This window comes from Hypanus sabinus, chromosome 13 (genome assembly GCF_030144855.1).
Source record: "Hypanus sabinus isolate sHypSab1 chromosome 13, sHypSab1.hap1, whole genome shotgun sequence".
In the NCBI taxonomy this organism is placed as follows: Eukaryota; Metazoa; Chordata; class Chondrichthyes; order Myliobatiformes; family Dasyatidae; genus Hypanus; species Hypanus sabinus.
The window spans coordinates 75,623,873-75,648,817 of NC_082718.1; the positions used below are offsets into that span (position 1 = coordinate 75,623,873).

General features: G+C 44.0%; 1 protein-coding gene across 2 annotated transcripts in view; it reads right to left on the reverse strand.

The window, feature by feature from the left end:
• trpv4 (transient receptor potential cation channel, subfamily V, member 4) overlaps nt 1–24,945 on the reverse strand; it is a 130,399-nt gene that overhangs the window by 24,747 nt on the left and 80,707 nt on the right. For both annotated transcript variants that reach the window (XM_059987900.1, XM_059987899.1), the window contains exons 6-7: nt 2,008–2,306; nt 26–205 (exon numbers count right to left, since the gene is read on the reverse strand). In XM_059987900.1, the coding sequence (XP_059843883.1) occupies nt 26–205; nt 2,008–2,306 (479 nt within the window). The remainder of the gene's footprint in view (nt 1–25; nt 206–2,007; nt 2,307–24,945) is intronic.

Consider the following 24,945-nt stretch of genomic DNA (forward strand, 5'->3'; position numbering starts at 1 on the left):
GACACTTTCCCCTTGAATTTGTTACCTCCATCTTTCCATTGTAGACAAGGATCTCCAGGAGAGAGACCTCCTCGCCACATGTATCTATTGCCGAGAGATCGTAAAGGGAAGAATACACTGGCCCGTATACCCAGTCCCGGAATTTGCGGGACAGGTGGCGAGCACTTTCATCCTTTATCTCCCTCCTGATAATGTGCTGAAAGACCTGCCGGAAATAAGACGACAGACTGTTAGTTCACTTAATTTTATAAAAATCTGAAATAGTCAAGAAAGATCTTGTTTCTAAAGAAACTTGCCTCACCTGAGAGAAAGAAGTTGAAGATTAGCTTTATTTGAGTCACGTACATTGAAATATGTTGTTTGCATCAATGACCAGTCTGTGGATGGGCTGGGGGCAGCCCGCAAGCATCACCATGCCTCCGGTGTCAACATAGCATGCCCACAACTCACTAACCCTAACCTGAACGCCTTTGGGATATCGGAGGGATCCATGTAAGGTGATGAATGTTGTGATGCCCAACAATATGTACAGTGAATGGTGGGACATTAAGGATTGTTGGGGAATAGAGGGCTTCAATGGTCACGTCCTAGGATCACAGAAAGTCCCAGCACAGATAAAGTGTTTGAGAAGGCTTGTAGGTAAAAAAAAAACTTGACTTCACTTGTAGGTACATATGACATTACAGCATCAGGAGCATGTGGGCTGTTCCCCACCACATCCTGGAACTGTGCTGGTCATCGATGCAAACAATGCATTTCACTGAATGCTGCAATGTTTCATTGTACATGTGACGAATAAAGCTAATCTTTGTAAATGTCACTGAGGAGAAGATGCAGAGGCTGAACGTTTGAGGTGACAAGCAGAAGAATGCAGAAACAATCAATAGACAGGCACAATTGAGTTCAGAGGCATTGTGTGCCAGAGTTGGTCCAAAATAAGGGTGAGCAAATTCAACCTGCTGGAAATCTGAAAAAAAACATAAAGTGCTGGGGCTGTTCAGCAAGTCAGGTAGCGCCTGCAGACGGAGACACAGGGTAAGTGATTGAGGCTAATTAAAATATGAAAAACATTGCTAAAAATATATTTTGTTTTGAAAATGGAATTGATCAGGGCGAGTGAAAACGAAGGTTGATGGCCACACAGCTTTGGGGGGGCCACAAGGCCTGTTTCTAAACTGTGTCTTTGTGACTCTGAACATCTCTGTTGATTGTTTGAGGCATTTCCAAAATTATTTTTTCCTTGGGCAGTTTCCCATGGTTGAAGTTGACCACTGGGATGGCCACAGTCTTTTTCCCAACGAGGGGAAGTGCAAAGGACCTAGATTTAAAGTGAAATGGAAACATTTTAAAGGGACTTGAGGGGGATCTTTTTCATGGAGCAGCTGGTGGGTGCAGTATATGGAAAGAGCTGCACCGCCCAGCAGTCCCCCAATGTAACCCCAGGCTGATCACCGGACAATGTCCAATCAATCAGCCTCCAACCGGTTCATCTTTGGACTCTGGGAGGAACCCGGAAAATACCAAAATGCCAAAGTGGTCACAAGGAGAACGTACGGACTCCTTCGGCAGTGGTGGGAATATATATATATATTGTGTGTGTGTGTGTGTGACTCTCTCTCTCTCTGTGAGTGTGTGTGTATAGATGTGTGAGTGTCTTTGAGTGTGTCTCTCTCTCTCTCTCTCTCTCTCTGTGTCTCTGTGTGTCTGTGAGTGTGTGTGTGTGTGTGTGTGTGTGTGTATAGATGAGAGTGTGTGCATGAGTGTGAGTGTGAGTGGGTCTCAATGGGTCTGATCTATATAAAGAGTCCTGTGGAGGACATAAAGACTCTGCCACCAGCAGGGACAGATGCTGGGTGGTTTGGAACAGCAAGAGACTGGCTCCTTTCTGTCACCTGCTCCACATTTCAAGCCTGGACTGATCACAGTGACTGCCCCCTCCCCTGCCAAACATGTCATTGGAAAGCACTCAGCAGAGAAATCATCTTCCTTAAGGAGGAAACTATTTACCCCAATCTTTCCAAGTTTTGCTGCCATCTTGAGTGGCGACAGTCCATCATTGTTCAAAATGGCCTCCAGGTTGCAGTCTGGATATGTCTTGACGCACTTGATGAGGAGCAAGTCATACATTTTGGTCAGAAACTTGGTGTTCTCCCTGGTATTATCAGCAATGGCAACCAAAGCGTGGAGCACAGTATTTCCGCGGGAATCCTGCCTCCGTAAATCCGCAACTTTGCTTGGGTTTTCCGTGAGGTAGTTGACGATGTCAGGCTGGTTGGTGCAGGCAGCCAGAGAGAGAGGTAATTCACCTGAGGAGACACAGGAACTGACAGTTTGTGCCCATTCAGCAAGGCCGAAACACAGGTATTCAGCTCAGGTGGGAGCGATTTAACCTATCAGAGGATTTGATGATATTAATGAACAATATATGACTCCATTGGACAGGAATTACTTGTGATCTTATGGGGAAGGTTAACTGGTGATGCCGTAAGGACAACCAACAATGGTTATAGAAGGGAATTTCCTGATTTAGTGAAGAAGTCCAATGCGTTCCAATGATTTTTAGGAGCGTATGATGATTTTATAGGGAATCTGATGATCTAGCAGTTGAGTTGAGGTTGGAGGCTCTGAAGATCTCACAGATGGGTCAGAGGATTTAATTAAAGACTGGATGTTTTTTCAGGGTGGGTTCTGATGTTTTGGGTCCAGTGAGTTTCATCAGTGGGGAGCAGTCCTGGTCTTTTCCTTTGCCAGGACTCTTCTGGTGGAACCCAAATGTATGAATTTGGAAGGAATCTTTCAGAACAGAAAATTTCCACCCGACTGACAGCTATTAAATGATAAAGATGGATTAGAAATCTACAGAAATAGCAGGGATTTGGCACAATAGACCACAGATACTCTGGGTCCACACAAGCAAGGAGTGTTGACTTAACTTAGATACACAAGGTGATGTGTGGTCAGATTTACCAAGGTTCAGCACATCTTTTCCCTGGAGGGGAAGAAGAAGCCCAAGGAGCTACATCTGTTGAGTGAAAAGAGGAATGGCCTCTGGTATCTAAAATTCACACCAGCAAAGTCTAGCTTTGCCACCATCGGCCCTTCCACCAAATTCACTGAGTATGGGCAAAGGGGAGCCTTTGTAGTTTGATGTAAAATTGAGGATTTTTAGAAAACCTTAAATAAAAAATTCTAACCCATTGAGATAGAACAAGGTAAAACAATAGCAGAATGCACAATAAAAAGCATGGTTTGTGTTCTATGATCGATAATCAGGGATATAGGCCAGCAGAGATCACTCAGATATCTGGTTGGCTGGGACCCAACGGCCGACCAACCAATTAGAACAATGAGAAGGACCAATATAAATGCAAGCATTTGGCAGAAACAACACTCAGTTGTGCACTGATGATGTCGCCTCGCATCACCGTCTGGTACGGGGGTGGGGGGCTACGGCACATTAAAATAAGCTGCAGAGATTTGTAAACTCAGTCAGCTCCACCAGGGGCGCTAGACTCCACAGTATGCAGGACACCTTCAAGGAGCAATGCCTCAAAAATTCAGCATCCATCATTAATGACACCCATCACCTAATACATGCCCTGTTTCTATTGTTACCATCAGGGAGGAAGTACAGGGGGTCTGAAGACACACTCTCCATGATTCAGGAACAGCTTCTTCCCCTCTACCATCTGATTTCTGATTGGGCATTGAACCCATGAACACTACCTCACTACTTTTTTTTTATTTTTTCACCACTGACTTAATTTAACTATATATATAATAGTTAATTTGATGAGTTTTTTAATTATATTGTATTGCATTGTACTGATGCCACAAATTCATGGTGATATTAAACCTGATTCTGATTTGACTGGTGATGAAACATTTGTGACCTAAGCTCCAGACTCAGTGGACAATCCTACAAACAAGGAGCCAACCCGAGCTACCAGTCTTCCCTTTCATTTCAAAACAATACCAATTCCAATTCCATATTGAGGTTTATTCAATGGTGAGTGAATCCAGTGACCTGCACGAAATCCACTGGCCACCTAAGTGAATGTTTTAATTATTTACCATTAATTGTAGGAACCTAATGGCTTCACGCCACTCTGATCTGTGGATCTGTGCCAGGAAATCAAATTAAGAATCCATTATTTACCTCATTAAGTTAATACCACAATTCACAACCTTGATTAAGTTAATATCACATGAAGCAGTTGCTAAGCAACAGGACTTTAAGCTGTTAGAATAGCAAACACAACATTTTGTTTACCATAGTGTTTACATTGTATTCCCCCTGACTATCAGGGAGCTGTCTGGAAGATATTTTGGCTACAGACCCCTCCTCACCACCATCACAGCCAGGCATGAGGACAACTCTCAAGCAATTTGACACAATCCCCCTTGAGAGGCACCTGATGTTAACTCCACTGGGGCTCTGCTGTCTACAAAAGACACTAATAGAGGTACCATTACACCATTACTTAAGGTGATTAAGTAAATCTGGAGGCTGAGAGGGGGAATGGTAAAAGCTAGTATCAATAATAGATTAACATAAAAATTCCTTTAATTTGCCTATGCACTCCAGGAAGAAAAAACTTAAACACAAGAGATTCTGTAGATGCTGGAAATCCAGAGCAGCACACACAAAATGCTGGAGAAACTCAGCAGGTCAGGCAGCATCTATGGAGGAGGTAAAAAACAGAGTTGATGTTTCAAGCCATGACCCTTCACCAGGACTGGAAGAAAGGGAGCAGAAACCAAAGTGAGGAGGGAAAGGAGTACAAGCTGGAAGGTGATAGGTGAGGGGGAAGGTAAAAGGTGGGGAAGGAGGAGGGTTGAAGTAAGAAGAATGAGGGTGATGGATGGTAAAGGTGAAGGACTGAAGATGAAGGACTATGATGGGAAAGGAGATGGGATGTTATGTTGAAGTTGTGTAAGATGTTGCTGAGGCCTAATTTGGAGTATTGTGTACAGCTTTGGTCAACTACCTACAGGACAGATGTGAACAAGGCTGTAAGAGTACAGAGACAACTTACAAGGATGTTCCCAGGTCTGGAGGATCTGAGTTGTAAGGAAAGATTGAATATGTTAGGATTGTATTCTTTAGGACATAGAAGGTTGAGGAGATTTGATAGAGATATACAAAATTATGAGGGGTGTAGACACAGTAAATGCAAACAGTCTTTTTCCACTGAGGTTGGGTGGGACTACAACCAGAGGTCATGGGTTAAGGGTGAAAGGTGAGAAGTTTAAGGGGAACATGAGGGGAAACTTCTTCACTCAGAGGGCTGTGAGAGTGGAATGAGTTGCCAGCATATGTGGTGCATGCAAGCTCGATAGTTTGGATAGGTACCTGGATGGCAGGGGTTTGGAGGGCTATGGTCCGAAGCAGGTCAATGGGAGTAGGCAGTTTAAATGGTTTCAGCATGGGCTAGATGGGCCAAAAGGCCTGTTTCTGTGCTGTACTTCTCTGTGACTCTATGGACCATAGGAAAAAGGGAAGGAGGAAAGACACTGGGGGGAGGGGCTGATAGGTAGGTGGGGAGAAAAGTAAGGGTAAGAGGGGAGTCAGAAATGGGATTCGAAAAGGAGAGAAGAAATTGATGTCCATGCCATCAGGCTACACAAAAGGAAATCGAGATGCTGCTCCTTCAGTCTGAGAGTGGCCCCATCATGACAGTAGAGGAGGCCATGGAATGACATATCGGAATGGGAATGGGGATTGGAATTAAAATGGTTAGTCACCAGGAAACCCTCTCAGTTGTGGATGGAGAGAAGGGGCTTGGCAAAGTGGACCCCCAGTCTATGTCAGGTCTCATTGATGTAGAGGAGGCCATATTGGGAACACTGCATACACTAAATGGCCCAGACAGACTCATAGGTGAAGTGTCGCCTCACATGGACCCTGAATGATGGTGAGAGAGGAGGTGAATTGGTAAGTGTAGCACTTCTTCCACTTGCAGGCATAAGTAATGGGAGGGAGATTCAGCGGAGAGGAACAAATGGACAAGGGAATCACAGGGGGAGGGATCTCTACAGAAAGTGGAGAATAGGGGGTAGGATCCCGTTGAAGATGGTGGAAGTTGCGGAGGATGATGTGTTGGATGCAATGGCTCATGGGGTGGCAGGTAAGGACAAGAGGAGCTCTATCCCTGTTAAGGAGGCAGCAAGAGGGAGTGAGTGCAGATATCCAGGAAATGAGAGGAGATGTAGGTGAGGACAAGAATGGTGGAGCAATGGAAACCCAGTTCTTTGAGGAAGGTGGACATCTCAGATGTTCTTGAAAGGAAAGTCTCATTCTGATAACAGATGTGGTGGAGACAGCGGAAGTGAGAAAAGGGAATGATATCTTTATAGGTGACAGGGTGGGAAGAGGTATAGTCAAGAGAGCTGTGAGAGTCAGTAGGTTTATAAAAGGTATTGGTAATTATCTTTTACTTTATCAGAGGGAGTTATATCTGTCATCCTTAGCCAGGCTGGCCTGTATGTAACTCCAAACCTATCAGTGTATTTGACTCTTACTGAAGTGACTAAGCCAGCCCATGTTCCCCTAATCCTGGGCTCAGGTTAGTTTGCCTGTGCTCACTTTCCTTCAAAACGGCAAATAACCCGTTAAAACAGACTCTGGTTGAGGTCTGGCTTGGGTGTGGCTACTCTCAGACCTGGTAAAACTGGGCCAGGTAAAAGGCCAAGCAGAAGACACAAGCAATACTTCAAACCACCATGCTACCTGTTTACAGCCACCCTGGAGAGAGGCGTTGGGGTCGGTACACACCACGAGACGCGGCGTGGCACGGCTTCCAAGCCGGAGTTGGTGCTGCCCCCAGCGTTCAGTCGGCAGAGTACAAACCTTATTGTGTTTGACTGCAGATTTCTGCAACATTCTTGGACTATATTGTTTTTCATGGACTGTATTTTACTGATATCATATACGTGCTTGCTTTCTTATATGTGCTATTTGTGCCTTGGGCTGTGTGTGACTGTTGGTACTGTGAGTTGCCCCTTGGCACTGGAGTAACACTGTTTCATTTGGAAGATTTGGGCTGAGACCCTTCATCAGAACTGGGAAGGAAGAGGGAAGAAGCCAGAATAAGATGGGGGGGGGGGAGGAATGCGAGCTGGCAAGTGATGGGTGAGACCAGGTGGGGTGGGGGGTGGAGGGGGAGGAATGCGAGCTGGCAAGTGATGGGTGAGACCAGGTTGGGGGGGGGGAAGGAAGGAATGCGAGCTGGCAAGTGATGGGTGAGACCAGGTGGGGGGGGGGGGAAGGAAGGAATGCGAGCTGGCAAGTGATGGGTGAGACAAGGAGGGGGGGGAGGAAGGAATGCGAGCTGGCAAGTGATGGGTGAGACCAGGTTGGGGGGGGGGAAGGAAGGAATGCGAGCTGGCAAGTGATGGGTGAGACCAGGTGGGTGGGGAGGGGGAGGAATGCGAGCTGGCAAGTGATGGGTGAGACCAGGTGGGGGGGGGAGGAAGGAATGCGAGCTGGCAAGTGATGGGTGAGACCAGGTGGGGAGGGAGGAAGGAATGCGAGCTGGCAAGTGATGGGTGAGACCAGGTGGGGAGGGAGGAAGGAATGCGAGCTGGCAAGTGATGGGTGAGACCAGGTGGGGAGGGAGGAAGGAATGCGAGCTGGCAAGTGATGGGTGAGACCAGGTGGGTGGGGAGGGGGAGGAATGCGAGCTGGCAAGTGATGGGTGAGACCAGGTGGGGGGGGGAGGAAGGAATGCGAGCTGGCAAGTGATGGGTGAGACCAGGTGGGGTTGGGGGGTGGGGAGGACGACAAAGACAGAAGCTCGGAGGCAGCAAAGGAAATGTTTGCACCGGTGGTCACAATCTAGTGAAGCTTTCCAAGTGGGCCCTCCCTCATCGTAAGTCTCAGCAGGAGAAGTGAGGAAAACAAACATGACGAACTGTAAGACAGCCAGCAGTGTGGAGAGGGAGCAGATCAGACAGGAAACCACACCCTGGGGCAGCACTCACAGAGCAAGCATTCACCTCGAGCTCCAGCAACAAGTAACCTGACTTCCTGTACACTAGCCCTTTCATACCCTGAGGAACACGTCAGCATCGCCTGTGCCATTCCTACAAATAGTCCATTCTCTTACACTATTTTCTGGGTGACTGTTTCTCCCAATTATGGGATGTTGTTAAGCTTATTTTTATTTCACACTGTTCAGAGTGGAGGCATAAAACCAGAGGCCCATAATTAGTGTGGGCCGACCATGAACGTAGCATCCCAGCTACCTGCGTGATAATCAAACCAGGACAGTACGATATGGAGAGCAAGTTTTTGCCCACGCAGCAGGCTCCCCACTCCATATATCTGATGAATCCAAAGGAATGGCAGAGCCTGATACAGCTTGAAATGCCAGTAGTGCCGCAGGAGTTGCCAGTCAGCGTTAATCTCGATATAGGACTGCCTTAGGGACTCCAGCTCTGGATTTTTCACTCAGGGTTTACTCCCGAAGCCTCATGAGTGGGTGTATCTACATGGCATCAGAGTTTTCCTTCCCCTAGAGCAGGGGTGTCAAACTCATTTTAGGTCACGGGCCGGATTGGGCAAAATGCAGCTTCATGCGGGCCGGATCAGTCGGGCGCGTGCGAACGCAGCTTTCATTGCCTCCGTTTTTTCAGCCTGTTCTCATGTGTCTCAGTCTCTGCTATAACTACAAAGTGCTTCACTTCACGAATTCCGTTTCTTATGAAGAAGTCTGTTGATCAAGCATTATTTTTATGATTGGTATTAACTTACAATCATAGGCTTCATATCACCGGGCCATTAATAATTAAAATAATAGGTCTATCTAAAATGATCTCGCGGGCCTTATATAATTGTACGCCGGGCCGGATATGGCCCGCGGGCCTTGAGTTTGACACCTATGCCCTAGAGGAACTGCCAACTACGGCTGACAAAACCCTCTACCCAAATCACTGGTTTTAAGGTGCCTTTACCCCTTGTCCTGTCAGTAGTAAACGGTTCTGCCAGACTTAGTAGCTAAGTCACGTATTACGGCCAGGAGTTGGACAAGGTTGTGGAGACTATTTGACACACACACCATTGGGAGCGTTTAATGGATAATGGGAGCTTACCCCCACTACTACCCCCAGCTATACACCATTAATATCCAGCATTTAATAGGCAGTGGGAGCTTATCACCATTATCACCCCTGGGTGTAATAACTTTAAGGTACATCAAAACATTCAGTGAAATGTGTCATTTGCATCAAATCAAATCAGTGAAGAGCGTGCCATAAGCCCACAAGTGTCGCCATGTTTCCGGTGTCAGTATGGGATGTCCAGACTCACTAACCCTAACCCCTACGTCTGTGGAATTGGGATGATGCCAGAATGTCCAGCTTAAACCCAAGTGGTCATAGGGAGGGCATACAGACAGAGGTAGGAATTTAACCCCAATCGGTGATCGTTGGTGCTATAAAGTGATTATGCTGACCGAATGCACCGCCATAGTTGATATCTGGAGGTTGGAGGTTCAATGTCTGTGAGACTGTGAGCACAGACTGGTATTCGGAGGCCCAGAGGTGGCCTGTCCTGGGGCTGGGGGCCCAGAGGCAGCCTGTCAATAGACAATAGGTGCAGGAGTAGGCCAATTGGCCCTTTGAGCCAGCACTGCCATTCAATGTGATCATGGCTGATCATCCACCATCAGTAAGCACAAGGAAATCTGCAGATGCTGGAAATTCAAACAACACACACAAAATGCTGGTGGAACACAGCAGGCCAGGCAGCATCATTGGGAGAAGCACTGTCGACATTTTGGGCCGAGACCCTTCGTCAGGACCACCATCAGTAACCCATTCCTGCCTTCTCCCCATATCCCTTGACTCCGCTATCTTTAAGAGCTCTGTCTAACTCTATTTTGAAAGCATCCAGAGATTTGGCCTCCACTGCCATCTGAGGCAGAGCATTCCATAGATCCACAACTCTCTGGGTGAAAAAGTTTTTCCTCAACTCCGTTCTAAATGGCCTGCCCCTTATTCTTAAACTGTGACCTGTGGTTCTGGACTCCCCCAACATCCCCCTGCCTCTAGCGTGTCCAATCCCTTAATAATCTTATATGTTTCAATCAGATCCCCTCTCATCCTTCTAAATTCCACTGTATACAAGCCCAGTTGCTCCCCTCTTTCAACATATGACAGTCCCGTCATCCCGGGAATTAGCCTCATGAACCTACGCTGCACTCCCTCAATAGCAAGAATGTCCTTCCTCAAATTTGGAAACCAAAACTGCACACAATACTCCAGGTTTGGTCTCACCAGGGTCCTGTGCAACTTCAGAAGGACCTCTTTGCTCCTATACTCAACACTCCTTGTTATGAAGGCCAACATGCCATTAGCTTTCTTCACTGCCTGCTGTACCTGCATGCTTACTTTCAGTGACTGATGAACAAGGGACACCTAGATCTCGTTGTACTTCCCCTTTACCTAACTTGACACCATTCAGATAGTAATCTGCCTTCCTGTTCTTGCCACCAAAGTGGATAACCTCACATTTATCCACATTAAACTGCATCTGCCATGCATCTGCCCACTCACCCAACCTGTCCAAGTCACCCTGCGTTCTCCTAACATCCTGCTCATATTTCACACTGCCACCCAGCTTTGTGTCATCTGCAAATTTGCTAAAGTTACTTTTAATCCCTTCATCTAAATCATTAATGTATATTGTAAATAGCTGCGGTCCCAGCATCAAGCCTTGCGGTACCCCACTAGTCACTGCCCACCACTCTGAAAAGGACCCGTTAATCCCTATTCTTTGTTTCCTGTCTGCCAACCAATTTTCTATCCATGTTAGTACCCTACCCGCAATACCATGTGCTCTAATTTTGCCCACTAATCTCCTATGTGGGACCTTATCAAAAGCTTTCTGAAAGTCCAGGTACACAACATCCACCTGCTCTCCCTTGTCCATTTTCATAGTTACATCCTCAAAAAATTCCAGAAGATTAGTCAAATATGATTTCCCCTTCGTAAATCCATGCTGACTCGGACTGATCCTGGTACTGCTATCCAAATGTGCCGTTATTTCATCTTTTATAATTGACTCTAGCATCTTCCACCCCGCCCCCCCCCCCCCCACTGATGGGATTGGAGGCCCAGAGGTGGCCTGTCCTGGGGCTGGGGGACCAGAGACGGCCCATCCTGGGATTGGAGGCCCAATCTGTACGTGCGGGTGAGGAGGGAGGAGGGAGGTGGGAAAGGCATTTATTCTGTTTATATTAATTTTATTTTTTGATTAGAGATTCAGCATGGAGCAGACCCTTCCAGCCCCATGACCTGCACCATCCAGCAACCCAACTATTTTTACCCCAGCCTCACTACAGGACAATTTACGACAACCAATAGACCTATTAACCAGTACATCTTTGGATTGTGGGAGGAAACCAGAGCACCTGGAGGGGACCCATGGGAAGAAATGTACAAACTTTGTACAGCAAATGCCAGAATTAAACTCCTGTTGCTGCTTCTTGCCACAGTCTGTGCAAATCGGAAATAACCTCTGCACGTCGTTAACAATCATCCCTTGCACACCACACAGATGTGTGTTTAGCCCACTGCTCTGCTCTCTCTACACCCATGACTGTGTAGCTAGGCACAACTCAAATGCCATCTATACATTTGCTGATGATACAACCGTTGTTGGCAGAATCTCAGATGGTGATGAGAGGGCATATAGGAACGAGGTCTACCATCTAAGTGAGTGGTGTCAACGTCAGTCAGACTAAAGGACTGATTGTGGACATCAGGAAGGGTAAGACAGGGGAACACACAGCAGTCCTCAGTGAGGGATCAGAAGTGGAGAGAGTGACCAATTTCAAGTTCCTAGGTGTCAAGATCTCTGAAGACCCAACATATCGATGCAGCTATAAAGAAAGCAAGGCAGCAGCTATATTGCATTCAGAGTTTGAGGAGATTAGGAATGTCACCTAAAACACTCACAGATTTGTACAGATCTACTTTGGAGAGCATTCTGGCTGGCTGCATCACCGTCTTGTATGGGGTGGGGGGGGGAACTACTGCACGGGATCAAAGAAAGCTGCAGAGAGTTGTAAAATTAGTCAGCTCCACCATGGACACTGGCCTCTGTAGTATCTAGGACACCTTCAAAGACCTGATACCTAAAAGAGGCAGCATCCATCAATAAGGATCCCCATCATCCAGGGTGTGCCCCCTCCTCATTGCTAGCATCAGGGATGAGGTACAGGAGCCTGAAGGCACACCCTCAGTGATTCAGGAACAGCTTCTTCTCCTCTGCCATCCGATTTTAGAATGGACATTGAACCCATGAACACCACCTCACTACTTTTTATTTCTTTTTTTTTTGCACTACTTATTTAATTTAATGATTTAACATACATACTTGCTATAATTCAGGCTTTTTCTCTACTGCAATGTACCGCTGCTGCAAAGTGAAAGAATTTCACGACATATGCCGGTGATATTAAACCTGGTTCTGATTTTGTTGTCTGCTAGCTGTGTGTTGTTTTGCTGAACGTTGTGAGCATTCTATGTTAGCGCCAGAATGTGTGGCAACACTGACGGGCTGCCCCAGTACAGCCTCTTTTGTGTAGTTGCTAGCACATACAATGCATTTCACTGTATGTATTGATGTATTAGCTTTTGATTTTAACCAATTAGACTACTCTAATGCTATCTTTACAGGACTGCCTAAGAAAGATATAAATCAGCAGCAGCAAAGATCTTGACCAAAAAAGAAGAAAATCTGAGCATACTTCACCAGTTTTGGTATCATTACACTGGCTGCCTGTGTCCTTTAGGGTCAATTTTAAAATACTCTTATTTGTAAATAAGGATCAGAATAATCTAGCTCCTCAGTTAATTTTGCAGTGCATATCTCCTTACATCCCTAATCATAATCTTGCACCTGTGAATACTGGTTTGCTCAGTGTTTGTAGCCAAGCATATAAGAGCTGGTGTTGCGGCCTGTTGCTCTGATGCACTAAAAATCTGGAATAATCTACCAACTAAGGTACGCCAGGCTAGTACTGTGGAATATTTCAAAACTCTTCTAAAAACCTACTTTATTAATTTGGCCTACTGATAGGATTACTTAATACCTGTTGATGTTGATTACATTTATATAATTTAGCTTATTCAATTACATTTTATTCTATATAATATAATTACTATGATATGATTAATAAATAAATCTAACCTAATCAAATGCCACAGAGACTGCGTGCGGGAGAAGTGATGTGGAGCAACACTTGGGTGCTTATTTCTACACTCTGTTTCTCAGTGGTTCCAGTGCTTTCTAAATTTCCAATGTCCTTTCAATCAGAATAGCTCAGCAGGGATTCCCAACCTTTTTTAAGCCATAGACCATTACCATTAAGCAAGGGGTCCGTAGATCCCAGGTTGGGAACCCCTGATGAGAGTCGTGAAGCACCCATGGTTAAAGTAGAGTAAATTGCACCATGGGGCTTCAGTATTGAGCTGAACAGGGATTTGAACTCAGAGCTCTGAATCAATAGTATTATTGTATTACAGTGTTTTATTATTGTAGTATCCAAGACATCTTCAAGGATGGATGCCTCAAAAAGGTGGCATCCATCATTAAGGATCTCTATTACCCAGGACATGCCCTCTTCCCATTGTTACCATCAGGGGTACAGGTACAGGAGCCTGAAGGCACACACTCAGTGATTCAGGAACAGCTTCCTCCTCTCTGCCATCAATTTTTCTGACTGGACATTGAACCCATGAACACTACCTCCCTACTTTTTAATTTCTATCTTTGCACTACTTATTTAATTTAAATATTTAACATATACTTACTGTAATTCAGTTTTTTTTATTTATCATGTATTGAATTGTACTGCTGCTGCAAAGTTAACAAATTTCGTGACATATCCTGGTGATATGAAACCTGGTTCTCATTCTGATAGTACAGAGCTGTGTATGTTCCTCTGGTAATTTAACCTCTACGCTGACAGATACTAATTCATTCATGAGATATGGATATTGGTACAAATTAGCAGTTACTGCTCCGTTTCTAACTGACTGGCTTGCTGGGGAATTCAAGGAGATGTTGGGAGTGAACCACACTGAAGGACGGCAAATATTTGAAGTACACAAGTGACCTTGATTTTTTTTTAAAGATGAACTAGTGGTTTCACGGTCAACACCACTCCTCATGCTAGCTTTTTAACTCGTAGTGCTGTACTGGGATTCAATCCCACAGCGCTAGATCAATAGTTCTGACCTGTGTGCGCTTGTCATGTAACTTAACCACTCTGCTGCCATACATGTTTGCATTTAATTGTAAATTCAGCTGAATGGTTGGGATTCAATTCCCACCGCTGTCTGTAAGGAGTTCGCGTGTTCTCCCCGTTGGTTTCCTCTGGGTGCTCCAACTTCCTCGAACATTCCAAAGACACATGGGTCAAGGTTAGTGAGATGTGGGCATGCCATGTTGCTGCCAGAAACATGGCAAAACTTGCAGGCTGCCCCAGCACATCGTTGGACTGTGTTGGTTGTTGACTCATACGAAGTATTTCACTCTGTTTCAATGTACACATATAGACCAAGCAAATATTTAAATTCGTAGTAGTAGACTAGACCACAGTCATGTTCCATATGCAATAATAGGGTGAGCTACAAGATTATCATCCCTGAAAAACAGCAGTCAATATAATCTCAGATGGGGGAAAGATTCTGCTATTTAAATATCTTATAATTCATCTGGGAGGTGGCATTTCAATATTCAATGTCTTAATGTTAATAGACAAAAGTACACACATAGTATTGACGATTATGATGGCTGACGCGGACTCGGTGACAAGGGGCTACTTTCTGTGACTCTGGACTTGCTGCACAGAAGAAGGTCTTTCAGCCCATCTAGATATTGATGCTATATCAATTTTACCTCCCTGCACTTATTTAACGCCCTGCTTGTCCAGGTATTTTTGAAGCGTTGGAAGGATTTTTACCTCCCACCATTTACTGAATGAAGTAATTTTTTCTCAATTTTCCCCCCAATGAATTTAACTTTAAATATGTATCCCCAGTTAATGACCTCACTACTGAGATAAATATATTGAGAAACTTGTAGCTTTAAAACTCTCCTCAGCATCCTTTGATCTAATCCAGAGTGTCTCTCCTCGGCAGATACTGGTCACCCCAGTCCTATATAGACCCAATAAGTAGGTACTGTATGTTTAAAGCAAAGGATGATAGGTTGATTAGTAAGAATGTCAAAGGTTTATAGGGAGAAGGCAGGAGATTGGGGTTGAGAGGGATAATAAATTGGCCATCATGGATTGGCAGAGCAGACTTAATGGGCCAAATGGCCTATTGCTGCTCCCATGTCCTATGGTTTTATATCCTCCCTGCAACTTAACCAACACAAAATACTGCAGTAACTCAGCAGGTTTGGCAGCATCTATGGAGGGAAATGAGCAGTTTGCTTATGATGAAGGGTCTTGGCCCAAAACTTTGTCTATTCATTCCCCTCCATAGATGCTGCCTGACCTGTTGAGCTCCTCCTGCAGTGTGTGTGTCTCTCTCTCTCTCTCTCTGGATTTCCAGCATCTGCAGAACTTCCTGTATTTCTGAAGCATAACAAGCTCCATTTGTCTCCTAAGCAGTTCTAACAAAGGACTTTGTGAAACATCTCATCCTACAGATGTGACCTGCTAAGTATCTGCACCATTTTCTGTTTTTATTCTATGATGATTTTTATTCTAAGGTAATGTCCTTGTAAGTTTCCTTCTAATCTTTCCTGCATTGAGGTGACCAGAATCATAATGGTGACCACTTGTACACCACTACCGTTCATTTGTTATGTGCTGTGTTGTATGACGTAGGTGATCATGCTCTTTCCATCATTGTTCTTGGCAAATTTTTCTACAGAAGTGGTTTGCCATTGCCTACTTCTGGGCAGTGTCTTTACAAGGCAGGTGACCCCAGTCATTATCAATACTCTTCAGAGATTGTCAGCCTGGTGTCTGTGATCACATAACCAGGATTTGTGATCTGCACCAGCTGCTCATATGACCATCCACCACCGGCTCCCATGGCTTCACATGACCCTGATCGGTGGGAAGGGGGGGTGCAGGGGGTTAAGCAGGTACTACACCTTGCCGAGGGTGACCTGCAGGTCAGCAGAGGGAGGGAGTGCCTCACACCTCCCTTGGCAGAGACTTTTCTCCACCCCATATTCCATACAGTTGGTATACCATGTCTCTGTGATTAAAGGCAAGCATCACGTAAACCTTCTTTGTGTTTTAAATAACTGAGAATTTCTTCCTTGAAATAATCACTCTTTTACATATCTGTCCTTAATTCTTTGCACAACTGAAAATGGGGGTTCAGAGGAAATAGGGTTGTGTCTTTTTCACAATTTTACCCTAAACTGGTGATAGAATCTCAAAGTTGTTATTTTGATAATCTGCTAATTGGACAGATTGAAAGAGGTGGGGACACATCTCTACCAAAGGAGGGGTAAGGCATTCCTTGCCTCCTCCAGCCTACAGACAATCTCTGAAGAGTATTGATAATGCCTGAGGTCACCCAGCTTGTAAAGACGCTGCCCAGAAGAAGGCAATGGTAGACACACTTCTGTAGAAAAAATTACCAAGAACAATCATGGCCAGGAAAAGACCATGATCACCTACGTCACACAATGTGGCATGTAATGAATGAACAATGCCAGGTAGTCTATTCTTTAACACAGTGCATATAAACTGTTGTTGCAGAATGATCATTCAGTTTTGACAAGTCCTGGATTTCAAGTATATTGACACTGGAGTGACACCTCGAGCTGTTAAGATCATCTATCTGCAAAAGTGGAGGGAAAATTTGCAGAGATGAATCCACAAGTAGCTGTTTGCAATCTAACTTATCACAGACCACAATGAATGTGACTTACAGGAAAATGTCACAGGGAAATTAAACTTACAGGAAAATTAATTTTTATTAATTTAGTAAGCATCTTTTATGTATCTTTTAAGTATCTTTTTATCTTCGGGTTTTGTACATTTGCATACCTGATCTAATGTTCCTGGTGCGTTTGTCAGGATGAATCTAACGTTTCAGAAGAAAAAGTTTAACAACTAGAGTGTCTGCATTGGTAAAAGTGAACATCAAGGGCAAATGTTTCTGATCAATTTGATTGAACTTGATCACAAGAAGACTTACTTTCAACTTAATTTGCTAATACATGCAACAGCCTTTGAGCTGAACTTCCATCTCCTCTGTTGATTTCATCTTATAAAATTACTGATCCTGGATTTCATTTCCATTATCTATGGCTACATGTGGGTTCCTAAACTACTGACATTACTGTAAGTTAATAGGATATATCAGCCTCTTAATAGAATCATAGAAAATTACAGCACAGAAATGCCCTTCAACCCATTGAGTCCACACTCAACCATTTAAACTGCCTAGTCCCATCGACCTGCATCTGGACCATATCCCTCCATACCCCTGCCACCCATGTACCTATCCAAACTTCTCTTCAACATTGAAATTGAAATCACCTTCACTACTTACAATGGCAGTTCATTCCACACTCTCACTTCCCTCTGAGTCAAGAACAAGTTCCCCTTCAGCATTTCACCTTCATCCTTAACCCATGACCTCTAGTTGTAATCTCTCGCAACCTCAGTGGAAAAAGCCTGCTTGCATTTACCCTATCTGTACCCCTCATACTTTTGCATACAAACATGAATTGATTTTATTTTGTATACAGTACAAGAATCAAAAGAAAATAGTAAATTTTAAACTATGTTGGTGCTGGAGCACGTGTAGACACTTATGGGCTGCCCCCAGCACACCTTTCAGCTGTGTCACCAACAATGCATTTCACTGTATGTCTCGGGAATATAAATTGGAATCTGATTATACTCCACAATGAGCTCACTGTGGTCATTCTTCTTGAACTTCAGGTCAATAGGTTTGTTTGCTGCTGTTTGTTAGGCTAATATTTTCGGTACATGAATCCAAGACCAAGCGGTATGTGGTGAAAACAAATAATATTTGCCTGAAGTTCAGCCCTGGATCTTTGTTGGTCTGAAGCCTATATTAATCAGTACTTCATAAACACAAGAGATTCAGCAAATGCTGGAAATCCAGAGCAACACACAACAAATGCTGGAGGAATTCAGCAGCCCAGGCAACATCTATGGAAATGAATAAACAGTCGAAGTTTCGGGCCATAACCCTTCATCAGTGCTCTCAGCTTTGAACTTCTGTCTCTTTTCCTTCTAGGGTCTACAAAAATGTTCACCAGACCATTGTCCCAACCCATTTCAGAGTTCTCCACTTCATCTTCTCTATCTCAAACCAGACTCCTGACACAGACTTTCTACTCCACGCTCCATCATGGGGGAGATTAAATCATTCAAGGATGTTCCAATGATCTTGATAAATGGTGAACAGTGCTGAAGAGGTAAACCTAATCCCTTAGGTTCTCATCTTAATTATTTTTTACAAAATGGCAATGTGCGATCACTAGTCACAGGAAGGCAGCGTCCATCATCAGGGACCCCCAGCTCCCAGGTCATGCTCTCTTCTTGCCGCTGCCATCAGGAAGGAGGTAGAGGAGCCTCAGGTCCCACCCCACCAGGTTCAGGGACAGTTATTACCCTACAACCACCAGGCTCCTGAACCAGTGTGGATAACTTCACTCACCACAATGAGCCTCAGGTCCCACCCCACCAGGTTCAGGGACAGTTATTACCCTACAACCACCAGGCTCCTGAACCAGTGTGGATAACTTCACTCACCACAATGAGCCTCAGGTCCCACCCCACCAGGTTCAGGGACAGTTATTACCCTACAACCATCAGGCTCTCGAACCAGTGTGGATAACTTCACTCAACGTCACTGAAATGTTCCCATAACCTATGGAATCAATTTCAAAGGCTCTTCATCTTGTGCTCTCAATAGTTGTTACTTACTTACTTACTTATTTTTTATTATTATTATTATTATTATTATTCCTTTCTTTTTGTATTTGCACAGTTTGCTGTCTTCTGCACACTGGTTGAATGCCCAAGTTGCTGTAGTCTTTCAATGATTTTGTTACAGTTATTATTCTATAGATTTATTGAATATGCCCACAGGAAAATGAATCTCAGGGTTGTACCTAGTGACATAGATATACTTTGATAATAAATTTACTTAGAACTTTGTTTGAACTTAGAGTACAACGTTCTCCAAAGTAACTGTCTATTGGTGGGTCCTCAGTGGCTGTACAGGTTGAAGTAAACAAATTCCAGAAGCATTTTATTTATTTATTTATTGACATACAGCGTGGAATAGGCCCTTCCAACCTTTCCAGCCACAACACCCAGCTTAATCACAGGACAAATGACAATGACCAATTAACCTACCAGCTGGTACGTCTTTAGACTGTGGGAGGAAACCAGAGCACCTGGAAGAAACCCATGCAGTCATGCAGAGAACATACAAACTCCTTACAGACAGTGGCTGGGAATTGAGCCTGGGTCCCTGGTACCGTAAAGCGTTGTGCTAACCACTATGCTACCATACCATGGAAGCTTTCACAAAAAGCTCCTTTTTACATACCATAACTTCTAATATGCAATATGCTGCTTCTAGCTGCCTTATTAATAAAACCAGTAAGCCAACAGTCTACAACATAGAGATCTCTCTAACATAGTTTTATCGCACACTCTACATTGACAACAAACAGTGCAAATTACTTCCATGTACATTGAGGCTACATAAAGCATCCTGTCTGAGGAGAAAGTTCTCTGGTACTGATTACCTTCAATACTTGGAGTGTATGAGATGTGTCCATCAAGAGATCCTGTTGAATCATCGTGGCTACGTACTGTACCTGCCCACATTATTTGACCGGTAGGAAGACAAATGTATATCTTGGACATCATGCTCTTTACTTTAAAAATGTTTGATTCCAGTTAGAATCAGTCAGGAGCAAAGGGTGGGGAGCAGGTGGAAATAGTGAGGATTTTGGATTCTGGAAGGGCTCTGGCATTTCTGGGAGGAGAAGTTGTATGTCTGTGGTCAGTCAAAGATGTTGGGAGACTGATAGGTTAGAATCGATGGGTAGCATCCAATAGGCTCTATTCATCTCCACCATTTTCATTTCAATATAATCTCTTTTGAAAAATTGTATCTTCTGAAGTTCCATACGATGTCTAATGGTTCCACTCTATCAGTGAATACAAAGGCCTCAATTAGACTCACCAATCCGCCCTTTCTAAAACCCAGCTCAGCCCCTTTATACCCTCCACATGCTCAATTCTAATAGGAGAAACAATTCTAAACATCTTTAAAAGCTCTTACTTTTATTTACTCTGGAACAGGGGTTCCCAACCTTTGTTATGCCATTAATCAAGGGGTCCATGGACTCCTGACCTAGAACATCTTTGCATGGAACAATGTTGCAAAGCAAGACAGCATTTTATTGTTTTACTTAAAGATGCAGCACAGTAACCTACTATTCCGACCCAATGACCCTGCACTGCCCAATTACACAAGTGACCAGTTAACCTACGTCTTTGGAATGTGGGAGAAATCCGGAGGAAACCCACACGGTCAAACTGAGAAAGTACAAACTCCTTACAAACAGCACCAGAACTGAACCTGCGCCACAGATGCTGGAATAGTGCTATGCTGACCGCTACACTGTCACAGGATTCGCAGCGTAACACATCCTGCGTCAGCTTCAGCATGTGTTTGATCTATTGCAGGACTGTACATCCTTTGAGAGCTGGTCTTGTACCGTGGCACTGGGAGCCAGGCCTTAAAGAAACACAAACAGGATACAGGCAGCACTCTTCCAACTACTGGAGAACAATGCTTCATCAAAAATTGCTAATAGAGTGGTGGAGAGCATTCCCAGAGTCTCAGAACAGGTCCTAAAAGAGGGTTGTTCAGTGTGCTGGAGGGACCACAGGCTCCATGCCATTCCTGGCAGGAGGTGCCAGTAGGGGAGTTTGGCAAAGACAAATAGAGAGCTCCTTGACGGAGCGCGTATCTGCTGCTCGGGGACATCTGCAATAATGACACATCTCTGGGCTACTCTACTGGTACCTGTAGGCTGAAGGGAAAGAGAAGTGTGTATGTGTAAAGCACAAGGCAAGATGTTGTGTGAGATAGCAGACCAACCTAGAGTGGCCCAGAGACCGAATGGTTGAGGATGAATTTGATTGTCAGACATACGAATGAGCCTGAAAGTGAGGTCACAAAGCTCATGAGGATTATCTCATGACTGCATTGACAATGATCCTCAGAGAAGTCCAGGTTTGAACACAGGTCCCTGTGGCTGAAGTTTTTCAAAGTTCAAAGTAAATTTATTATGAAGTACTTATATGTCACCATATACTGCCTTGTGATTCATTTCCTTGCAGGCATTCACAGTAGAACAAAGAAATACAATAGAATCAATGAAAAACTGCACACAAAGAATGACAAACAACCAATGTGAAAAAGACTCGCTGTACAAATACAGAACTAAATAATACTGAGAACACGAATTGTAGAGAGTGAGTCAATTGTTGTAGAATCCATTCAGAGTGGAGGTGAGTGGAGTTATCCACACTGGTTCTAATGTGATAAGTTTTAGGTGATAAACTTTTCTACACCTCCTCCGACAACACCCCCATCATTGCCTAGGATTCCTCTGGTACCAACAGACCTATCTTCACATTCCCACATTGGAAATAACTTTCAAGAGAAAAGAATTCATTAAGGTTCAAGAAAGGCTTGTGTAGAATAAGTGGCGATGTTGTAGGGTGCTCTGGAGTAGTGTGGTGAAGAATAGAATGGGAGTGAATGCTTTGTTAGCATAGCATCAGGAGAAACATAGGCTACTCTATAAAGTTTCAAAGGTTCATTTATTATCAAAATAGTCCAGAACTGTGGTTTATAAGACCAGAAAGGAAAGAATTAGGTAGGATTTAAAAGTTCAGTTTCTACAATTTTTTTCTAATGCTAGCAAAACCCATCAAAAGCTCGGGACAAATGATTGCCAAGAGATCCAAAATGTTTGATTTACTCTGAGTTAAACTCATTTTCAAATCCACAGAACTGTTTCCTCACAGGTTTGAGAGAACAAATTTATTGGCCAAAGCATCTAACTCATTGGTTCATATTTTTACTTTTGGCACTTTCAATAATTTTTGCTAATTTTCTATTTAACGAACTTCACAATATATACCGGTGATAGTAAATGCGATTCTAATTCTGATTCTGATTCCTAAAACCTGAATATGTGGAATTTTATAGCAAATCCACGGACCCCTTGCTTAATGGTATTGGTCCATGGCATAAAAAGGTTGGGAACCCCTGCTCTACACATTTCTTATTTTCTTTCAGTGTTTATTAACTGGGGCTGAAAACCTATCTGGCTTCAATCGTTGTACCGTGGAGAGTACACTGACTGGTTGTATCACTGGTCGGTATGGAGGCACCAATGCACGGGACTGGAATAAGGGCAGAGGGTTGTAAACTCAGCCAGCTTCATCATAGGCACTAACCTCCACAGCATATATAACCATATAACAATTACAGCATGGAAACAGGCCATCTCGGCCTTTCTAGTCCGTGCCGAACGCTTACTCTCACCTAGTCCCACCGACCTGCACTCAGCCCATAACCCTCCATTCCTTTCTTGTCCATATACCTATCCAATTTTACTTTAAATGACAATACTGAACCTACCTCTATCACTTCTACTGGAAGCTCGTTCCACACAGCTACCACTCTCTGAGTAAAGAAATTCCCTCTCGTGTTACCCCTAAACTTTTGCCTCCTAACTCTGAACTCATGTCCTCTTGTTTGAATCTCCCCTACTCTCAATGGTAAAAGCCTATCAATCTCAACTCTATCTATCCCCCTCATAATTTTAAATACCTCTATCAAGTCCCCCCTCAACCTTCTACGCTCCAAAGAATAAAGACCTAATTTGTTCAACCTTTCTCTGTAACTTAGGTGCTGAAACCCAGGTAACATTCTAGTAAATCTCCTCTGTACTCACTCTATTTTGTTGACATCTTTCCTATAATTCGGTGACCTGAACTGTACACAATACTCCAAATTTGGCCTTACCAATGCCTTGTACAATTTTAACATTACATCCCAACTCCTATACTCAATGCTCTGATTTATAAAGGCCAACATACCAAAAGCTTTCTTCACCACCCTATCCACATGAGATTCCACCTTCAGGGAACTATGCACCATTATTCCTAGATCACTCTGTTCTACTGCATTCTTCAATGCCCTACCATTTACCATGTATGTCCTATTCTGATTATTCCTACCAAAATGTAGCACCCCACACTTATCAGCATTAAACTCCATCTGCCATCTTTCAGCCCACTCTTCTAACTAGCCTAAATCTCTCTGCAAATTTTGAAAGCCTACTTCATTATCCACAACACTACCTACCTTAGTATCATCTGCATACTTACTAATCCAGTTTACCACCCCATCATCCAGATCATTAATGTATATGACAAACAACATTAGACCCAATACAGATCCCTGAGGCACACCACTAGTCACCGGCCTCCAACCTGACAAGCAGTTATCCACCACTACTCTCTGGCATCTCCCATCCAGCCACTGTTGAATCCATTTTACTACTTCAATATTAACACCTAAAAATTGAACCTTCCTAACTAACCTTCCATGTGGAACCTTGTCAAAGGCCTCACTGAAGTTCATATAGACAACATCCACTGCTTTACCCTTGTCAACTTCCCTAGTCACCTCTTCAAAAAATTCAATAAGATTTGTCAAACATGACCTTCCACGCACAAATCCATGTTGACTGTTCCTAATCAGACCCTGGTCTATCCAGATAATTATATATACCATCTCTAAGAATACTTTCCATTAATTTACCCATCACTGACGTCAAACTTACAGGCCTATAATTGCTAGGTTTACTCTTAGAACCCTTTTTAAACAATGGAACTACATGAGCAATACGCCAATCCTCCAGCACCATCCCCGTTTCTAATGACATTTGAAATATTTCTGTCAGAGCTCCTGCTATTTCTACACTAACTTCCCTCGAGGACCTTCAACAGGCAAAGCCTCAAAACAAAACAACATCCCTCATTCAGGACCCCCACCACCCAGGACATGCCCTCTTCTCACTGCTACCATCAGGGAGGAGGTACTTCTTTTCTTTTTACATTAAGATACAGTACAGAATAGGCCCTTCTGGCCCTTTGAGCTGTGCTGCCCAGCAACCCCTGATTTAACCCTAGCCTAATCAAGTGACAATTTACAATGACCTAGTAACCGATCAATTGGTACATCTTTGGACTGTGGGAGGAAACCAGAGCATCTGGAGGAAACCCACGCGGTCACAAGGAGAACGTACAAACTCCTTACAGGCAGCAGAGGGAACGGGTGTCTGAAGGCACACACTCAGTGTGTTTAGGAGCAGCATATTCCCTCCCACATTGATGGAGGTACTGCAGTAGATGTAGTGTAATGTATATGGATTTTAGCAAGGCATTTGATAAGGTGCCCCATGCAAGGCTTATTGAGAAAGTAAGGAGACATGGGATCCAAGGGGACATTGCTTTGTGGATCCAGAACTGGTTTGCCCACAGAAGGCAAAGAGTGGTTGTAGACGGATCATATTCTGCATGGAGGCCGGTGACCAGTGGTGTGCCTCAGGGATCTGTTCTGGGACCTCTATTCTTTGTGATTTTTATAAATGACTTGGATGAGGAAGTGGAGGGATGGGTTAGTAAATTTGCAGATAATACAAGGGCTGGGGATGTTGTGGATAGTGTGGAGGGCTGTCAGAGGTTACAACAGGTCATTGATAGGATGCAAAACTGGGCTGAGGAGTGGCAGATGGAGTTCAACCCAGTTAAGTGTGAGGTGGTTCATTTTGGTAGGTCAAATATGATGGCAGAATATAGTATTAATGGT